Raw genomic sequence first — 8,853 nt, 5'->3', positions numbered from 1 at the left:
CAAGAGAAGAATGTACACATAAATCGCCACGTCTTAGAGAAGACAGGACACACAACAAATGCTACTAAGAGATACATCTTAGTCTATGGAAATGTACTGTGTGGTGTTGGACATGAGTTTAGGACCTGTTGTATTTTTACAACCTGGGGGTTTCACAGGGTTAAGACAGCCTACTTCATAGTAAAGAAATGCATACATCTACTCTTGATATTGTGCACCATGTTTTGACAAGGTGAAAGTTGTGACCGGGAATCTTTCCCCCCTGGGCGTGTTTCTCCAAGAAGAGTTGGGAATGAAGGAGTGGCCTAATGGAAAAGGGAAGGTATAAAGGAGTTCATAAATATGTGGGTGGATTCCTGCTAGAGCTGTCTAGCTGTCACCTCAACAACACAGCAACAACCTGGTTCTACAGTGTGACATCTGAGGAGACCAGTGAATAACAGGTAACTAAGATTTGACCTGTTTTTTATTTTATTTATCCAGGTTAGTCCCTTTGAGGCTGAGATCCAGAAAATCTATATTGTCCCATTGGTGACATCTGACCAGGGAGCTCTCACCTTATTTCATTTGATTTAGTATTAAGTGTGATGCAATTTGAAATGAACGTTTATTTCATTTGATTTACTTATTCAAGCTCAAGCTGTGTGAAATCCTATTTGACGAGACATACAGTAGAAGTGATGGCTGACCTCTGTGATGGGCTTGTCCCTCCAAGAAGTTGGTGTTTAAACTTGACGAAGAAACATACAGAGCCAAAGACTGAATGGTTGCTTCTTAACGTAGCTGCTGATGAAAAGGTCACCAACTTATTTAGGCAGGACTGCAGTTATGGTTTGGAGGCCTATTATGGGATGGGAGCCGATCTTATACTACGCATCCGTATCATAATTGCGGTCATGTTATAGTCTATAAGACAAAGACAATGCACAGCAAATACAAGACTAGTCTGAGGGCAGGTAATCAGGTTATGATGTAATTGGTGAGTAGCTATCTGTGGAATCTGCTGTGCTAAGAGGGTAGGATAACAGCAGGCTTGTGAGACTGGTGCAGAATGATTATAGTCTAAGACACTGCATCTCAGTACAAGAGGCGTCACTGCAGTGCCTGGTTCGAATCCAGGCTGCATCACATCCGGCCGTGATTGGGAGTCCCATAGGGCGGCGCACAATTGGCCCAGCGTCGTCCAGGTTTGGCCGGGGTAGGCCGTCATTGTAAATAAGAATTTGTTCTTCACTGACTTTCCTGGTGAAATGAAGGTGAAATAAAAAATAATTCAATTTAAAATGACAGACAACATTTCCACTGTTTCATGTACATTCTTCACTGAGGACTTTATGGTGCATCATGTGCCAAATGAGATTTGCTCCAAGTGTTACAATTGACTTCATACTCAGTGTATGAGTAGTGTGGGACTTGGTCTTCAATGTACTGGAGGCAATGAGGTTATAAGCCTATTTGAATTTACTAAGGAGTGTTTCCAAAACGCCTGCACATTTTTGTTGTCAGTTGGTACTTCAGGGACTGGTAACTGGGGCCATCTAGTGGTCATATATATATATATAGAAGAGCTGTCCCTCTATTTAATATCAATTATTGATCAGGATTGAAAATGTGGGAAATGTGTCAGATCTCAAGTGGGAGTTTTGTCATATCAATACTTTATTGGAACTTAATGACTGGTTATCCGACAGTGGTGAGTTCCTAGTGATTATGTTCAATTATAGCCTTACCTACATACTACCTCAATCAGCCCAACTAACCGGTGCCTGTATATAGCCTCGCTACTGTTATTTTTCACTGTCTTTTTACTTTTGTTTTTATTTCTTTACTTACCCATTGTTCACCTAATACCTTTTTTGCACTGTTGGTTAGAGACTGTAAGTAAGCATTTCACTGTTATGGTCTACACCTGTTGTATTCGGCGCAGTGACAAATAAACTTTGATTTGATTTGAATGATGCTTCCGTTTGTGATGGCGAGGAAAAATGGTAGTGATGCTGTTCTCTCTTTACTTACAGATACTATGGAAGTAGGTACCTCACCTCCTCCAACCTCTACACTGACAACTAACGACTGAGAACACAGCTCTCACTGTCTCAGTGTTCTTGAAGTATTTAACGGTTGTTATTCAAGCATTCTGAGATATTTCTTGAATTCTTGAATGTCATGTCTGAATAGGCCTCTCTATCTGTGTGTGCATGCCTTGAGGGTTTTAGCGTGCATGTGTGCACGTGTGCATGTCTGCATGTGTGTGTGTCTCTGACTGTGTATCCGTGTACCCTTCTTGTCCCACCAGCTCTCTGATGCTCTGTGTGGCTGTTCGTCCTCTGGTTCTACCCCCCAGGGAAGCAACAGCATCTGGCCCAGCCAGAACCAAACAGGGGGTCCTGCCTGGTCGGCACAGCCCACCCAGCCCCCATCTTGCTGGCCTGGGCAACCCAACACCCCCTGCTGGCCTGGGCCACAACCATCCCAACCAGCCCCAGCTTCAGCCCAAAACTGGCCTGGTCCCCAACCACAACCACCCCAACCAGCCCCATCCCATCCCTGCCAGCCATGCTGGCCTGGACCCCAGCCTCCCCAATTCCAGCCCCAGCCTCCCCAATTCCAGCCCCAGCCTCCCCAACCCCAGCCGCAGCCCCAACCTCAGCCTGCACCCCAGCCTTTTCAACCTACAGCTTCAGCCCCGGCTTCTTCCCAAGTCCCCAGCCAGCCTAGTGCCCCAAGATGGCCGGTTACCCAAGGCCTTATCCCAGGCGTTAACCCAGGGTCTGGATGGCCTTTCAGCCCTGGTCAGTCTGGTTGGCCTGGTCAGAATCCAGGTGGCTTTACACCTGCTCCACAGTGGACTCCAACGCCAGCTGGACGTCTGGTGAGAGACAAGAAATAGGATCTAGAGAAGCTGTAGTGTAGCTTTAGTGGAGGGAAGGAGAGAGAGAGGGATGGATGGAGGGAGGGAATTGGCAAAGACGTTGTGTTGGTGTGAAGACAGAGCCATATCCTAAATGTCAGTGTGTTGTGTTGGTGTGTAGAGCGTGCCCTACAACCTGAACCTACAAAGAGGCATCTACGACAAGATGATGATCACCATCATGGGCCGGGTCAAACCAAATGCTAAGCAGTGAGTTCATCAACTACCATAGTCTACTATGGTCTTTGTTGTTTACTAGGATTAATAAGATCCCTGAATTATCCCTTAGATGTACACATTACCAGTACGTTATTTGAACACAACTGATGGAACAAGTCAATCTGTACTGTTGACTGTCCTGGAAGAGTGGGCCTATCAACCTGGTGACTGTGGCTTGTTTTCACTCACTAATGTCTTGGCCCATGCTTTTATCAATCTGATGAATAAAACTGTTTTAATTGATCATATCCCCTTCAGGTTCACAGTGAACTTTGTGCGAGGTAATGACATTGCCTTCCACCTCAACCCGCGGTTCAACGACGGGGGCAAGCAGGCAGTGGTGAGGAACACCATGGTGGGAGAGCGCTGGGGGAAGGAGGAGAGGCACACACAGGGAGGCTTCCCCTTCATGGCTGGACAGTCCTTCGAGGTCAGTGGGAACTTCCACTGAGGCAGTGCTCCTGTCGTCTGTACTCTCCTGACTAACAAATCAACTGAGTTCCACTTTCGATAATGTCTGCGGCTAACTTGCACTTTATTTAACTCCTCTGCTCCCTTTCTCCACCTGTGTTTCAGATGAAGATTCTGGTTACGTTTGAGGAGTTCAAGGTGGCTGTGAACGGAGCTCAGCTGTTTGAGTTCAAACACCGCGTCAGAGAACTCAACCAGATCGATCGCATCAACATCCTCCATGATGTCATCCTCACCTACGTCAACGTAGACACAATACCATGACACCCACACCCATGACATCACTATACAGCATATAACACCCAGCATGTGCTAAATACATACAATTAATTATTTGCACCTGTTTCATGATGATGATGATGATGATGATGATGATGATGATGAGCTGTGTTCATTCTGTGGTGCACACACAGTACTGTGTTAATGCCCACTAACTCTGTCCATGTGCAAATATACGTGATCTTAGGACAAAAAAAAACTTCTGCAATGTTCTTTACTGTGACACGTTGCTTTCATCAAGAGAAAAATCAACTGTTTCCAGCAATCAGTAAATATAAGCGCACAAAATTGTAAGCGGCTCTATCCGTTCCAAATCATGCATAATATAAGGAAAGAGCTAAGCAATGGGGACCGTCTATTTTTAAATGCTTTTTTAAACTCATCATCTCCAACATTGTGAGCATCCATTACAGAGCTTTGCTTTGGTGTAGTTTGAGGCCTGTCCATTCACAACAGTTGTGTTCTTCTACTGAATTCCCTCTCCCTGATGTCTGTTGGGGATTCTTTTTCTGCTTGCCAATGCAAAGTCTACAAACCTACCGTGTAAGAGCAGACCGACCTACGTATTGAATAGGCCTACATGGGAAGAATCCTGCACAACGTGCATATTTCGCATTTCATTTTTGATCGTGAACAAGTATTTGATTCGATGTGTATGAAAATGATTGGTGACATATGCATAAAAGGTGAGTAATTTACCATAATTTGTAAACCTTTTGATAGTTGATTTTCCAATTTTGATAGTTTAGTGACCGCAAAGAATATTTTTCAAGGCATACCTCTAGTCAGCTTGACTCTAGAGATATGCATGTATAGTTTTTATTACTCTTTATGCAGGCAGTTATGTTCTTTTGATTTATTTGATGTTTTGAGAAGGCAACTACATTTTCAAAATGCATTTACTGTTTTGAAAAAGGCCACAGAGTTCTGAGACCTGTGTACACTGAATATTTTCCCAATAAAATACAGCTGGCAATATAGTTTTTCTCCATTTCTGGAACAATGTTGTCAATTTTTTTTTAAATATATGGCCATACATAAAAAAGGACACTTATTTTGTACACTGTACGGTACTTCAGTGACTTTTTCACTTTGAACATCTCTTCTCTGTTTCATATCTGAAATTATTTTCAATATTACTAGATGTTGCTTTTGCAGAGAGGCCCGATCATACTTTAGGAGGGCTTGTCAGCCAAGCATAGTATTGCAGACAGTATACAATAGGCCTTACTATCTATGCTTGGATTGTAATACCATAACTACCTGCTTGGTTCTGAGTACTTTGATGTACTTGATTTGATTGAATTAATGCTGTATTATAAACACTTTAAATCAGCAATACAATGTACAGCATGGAGCATGTTAGCAATTCCAAACACTATCAAATGCCATTTTTCACACCTTCCTGCTTTAGCATTTGATCCTATAAAATGTATAATTACCATCTCATACCATTTACTATTTTTCATAGAAAAACTTAAGAAATAAGGCCTGAAGGGACATGGTATATGGCCAATGGCACATATTCATACACGTCAAAAAAATTATCATAAGAAACAAGGTTTGAAGTGTCTTTCCTAAATCAAAGAGATATTTTTTTTTAAACTATGGAAATATATATATATATATTTTTTTTTACACATATTTAACCCCTTTTTTGGGTAAGTGCAAAACTACCTTCGTACTTCCATTCGTTTAAAAAAAAACAGTACCAGTTACCTTCAGACAAGTCCCGTGAAACTTGTGGGGGATGTAGAGCAAAACAGAAAACATTGTGTTCGTGAGAATATCCCCTTTCCACATTGGGGTCCCATTAGTTTGTAGCCCAAACGGTTCGGACGCTATCAAACAGAGGTTGGCACATTGACGGAACTGACTTCAAACAAGTCTCCTGACACTTATGGGGGTCATAGTCACCACCATTGTGTTCGTGAGTGTCTCCCCTTTCCATAGAGTGGTCATGTTTGGATGCTACGGACGTTTTCATGAGAATATCTATTTTCGGGATGTCTCATGGTCTGACAAACATCGCTCTAGTGCCGCCACCTTTCACCGCAGATGCGGAAGTGCCACACTGGCACTTCCAGTTAGGGTTGGGCACTTGATAATAAAACATAAAAACAAAGAAGAGGAACACCTATCTCATCATTGCAGTTACATCATAGGGGTTATTCATATGGGCACAGAAGACATCAAACATATTTTAACTTTGTTTTTAAAGCTGCCCAGAGAGGAAGTCGTTTTTATGGGCAGACCCATTCTGGGCATACTCATTCCATTCTGAGTTCTCCAGTATACAAGAAAGTACCTATCCCAGCATTACTCCTGAACATGTATAAGCACACATCAGCAACACCTGATCTGGTGCTGTGATTGTGTGCATCCCTAACATGGGGAAAGTAATCAGTTAGATATCTGGGTGCAGGACAATAAACACTCCTGTAAACCAAACCTAGTCTAATCTGGGACACCCTAGCCTATACAGGCAGAACCATAAACACTCCTGTAAACCAAACCTAGTCTAATCTGGGACCACCTAGCCTATACAGGCAGAACCATAAACACTCCTGTAAACCAAACCTAGTCTAATCTGGGACACCCTAGCCTCAACAGGCAGAACCATAAACACTCCTGTAAACCAAACCTAGTCTAATCTGGGACACCCTAGCCTCAACAGGCCGAACCATAAACACTCCTGTAAACCAAACCTAGTCTAATCTGGGACACCCTAGCCTCAACAGGCAGAACCATAAACACTCCTGTAAACCAAACCTAGTCTAATCTGGGACACCCTAACCTCAACAGGCAGAACCATAAACACTCCTGTAAACCAAACCTGTCTAATCTGGGACACCCTAGCCTCAACAGGCAGAACCATATACACTCCTGTAAACCAAACCTAGTCTAATCTGGGACACCCTAGCCTCAACAGGCAGAACCATATACACTCCTGTAAACCAAACCTAGTCTAATCTGGGACACTCTAGCCTCAACAGGCAGAACCATAAACACTCCTGTAAACCAAACCTGTCTAATCTGGGACACCCTAGCCTCAACAGGCAGAACCATATACACTCCTGTAAACCAAACCTAGTCTAATCTGGGACACTCTAGCCTCAACAGGCAGAACCATAAACACTCCTGTGAACCAAACCTAGTCTAATCTGGGACACCCTAGCCTCAATAGGCAGAACCATAAACACTCCTGTAAACCAAACCTAGTCTAATCTGGGACACCCTAGCCTCAACAGGCAGAACCATAAACACTCATGTAAACCAAACCTAGTCTAATCTGGGACACCCTAGCCTCAACAGGCAGAACCATAAACACTCCTGTAAACCAAACCTAGTCTAACCTGGGACACCCTAGCCTCAACAGGCAGAACCATAAACACTCCTGTAAACCAAACCTAGTCTAACCTGGGACACCCTAGCCTCAACAGGCAGGCAGTTTAGTTCCTGAAACAAGCTCCTGTCTATGTGAGTACATGGACTCACCTTCAATACTACCATGATCAGCTTATTCTGGGCTATCTGGAGCGTCCCTTTCATAAACTTAGATAAGCCCCCAAACCAGGAAGTACTAGCGTAGTCAAAATGGCATTGAATGAGGGCAGTAGCTAGCACTTTCATGGAGTCCTTATCAAGCAGCTTGGACTTTCTAGCCAATAACTTAGTCCTGGCATTAACCTTCCCTAGCACCTTATTGGCCATGCTCACACCTCCCAAGCAGCTTCCATCAAGGATACATCCCAGATAGCGAACAGAAGTAGGGATTTGTTGTTTTGCTGTTGTTACCGCGGACACCGTTAATTTAGCTGTGAGTTAGTTTGACCATGAATCTCCTCTCTCCACCATAATGATCTACAGGAATTAGGGAGAAGACTGGATTAGATAAAGAAATATTAGCGTTACAGAGGGCTGTGGCGGGCACTAAATATTTGGGTCGAATTCTGTGGCATTATTTTAAATTATTTCATAGAATGAAGAATACAACTGAACAAAGCTGAATAAAATATAAATATTTTCTCCAAACAATTTGAGGGAATGCGCACATTCTATTCTGTGATAAAGCGGTTAAGAAAGAAATAGGTAGTCCTGTATGCTTAATTTAGAGTTATTAATGTAACTTTAGTTGTTCTACAAACGCTGTGCTATGTTTTGATGTTTAATACATTGTAAGGCTGCACGATGAGACTCTAATGATGATTTGAAAATAGTCACCTAAAAGGCATGAGCTCTGCTTAGTTTTTTTTGCGCAGGCTGAACACACTTCATTAGTCTCTCATTCACAATTTGACAAGCACTTGATAATGCCTCGAATTTCACCGTAAAATAATCCATGCCTTTTGCTGCCAGTGGCCGTTGTGCCCTTGTCCCGGAGTGCTGCGTTGAGCCCTTGTCCCGGAGTGCTGCGTTGAGCCCTTGTCCCTGAGTGCTGCGTTGAGCCCTTGTCCCTGAGTGCTGCGTTGAGCCCTTGTCCCTGAGTGCTGCGTTGAACCCTTGTCCCGGAGTGCTGCGTTGTGCCCTTGTCCCGGAGTGCTGCGTTGAGTCCTTGTCATGGAGTGCTGCGTTGAGCCCTTCTCACTGAGTGCTGTGTTGTGCCCTTCTCCCTGAGTGCTGCGTTGAGCCCTTGTCCTGGAGTGCTGCATTGTGCCCTTCTCCCTGAGTGCTGCGTTGTGCCCTTCTCCCTGAGTGCTGCGTTGAGCCCTTCTCCCTGAGTGCTGCGTTGTGCCCTTGTCCCGGAGTGCTGCGTTGAGCCCTTCTCCCTGAGTGCTGCGTTGAGCCCTTCTCCCTGAGTGCTGCGTTGAGCCCTTCTCCCTGAGTGCTGCGTTGAGCCCTTGTCCCTGAGTGCTGCGTTGAGCCCTTGTCCCTGAGTGCTGCGTTGAACCCTTGTCCCGGAGTGCTGCGTTGTGCCCTTGTCCCGGAGTGCTGCGTTGAGTCCTTGTCATGGAGTGCTGCGTTGAGCCCTT

At 44.2% G+C, this 8,853-nt stretch overlaps 1 protein-coding gene across 2 annotated transcripts; it reads left to right on the top strand.

The window, feature by feature from the left end:
* The first annotated feature begins 356 nt into the window (after window positions 1–356).
* On the top strand, window positions 357–4,871 carry LOC115107351 (galectin-3-like). 2 transcript variants are annotated; one of them, XM_029630749.2, is made up of 6 exons: window positions 357–443; window positions 2,019–2,029; window positions 2,345–2,872; window positions 3,033–3,121; window positions 3,389–3,560; window positions 3,707–4,871. In XM_029630749.2, the coding sequence occupies exons 2-6, from the start codon at window positions 2,024–2,026 to the stop codon at window positions 3,863–3,865; spliced, it is 954 nt and encodes a 317-aa protein (XP_029486609.1). In that variant the 5' UTR covers window positions 357–443; window positions 2,019–2,023; the 3' UTR covers window positions 3,866–4,871. The 2 variants fall into 2 exon arrangements, with proteins under 2 accessions (XP_029486609.1, XP_029486608.1); XM_029630748.2 differs by having other exon boundaries at window positions 2,297–2,872.
* Window positions 4,872–8,853: the final 3,982 nt, after the last annotated feature.

This window comes from Oncorhynchus nerka, linkage group LG24 (genome assembly GCF_034236695.1).
Source record: "Oncorhynchus nerka isolate Pitt River linkage group LG24, Oner_Uvic_2.0, whole genome shotgun sequence".
Lineage (NCBI taxonomy): Eukaryota > Metazoa > Chordata > Actinopteri > Salmoniformes > Salmonidae > Oncorhynchus > Oncorhynchus nerka.
This window is presented reverse-complemented; position numbering and strand designations above follow the sequence as displayed.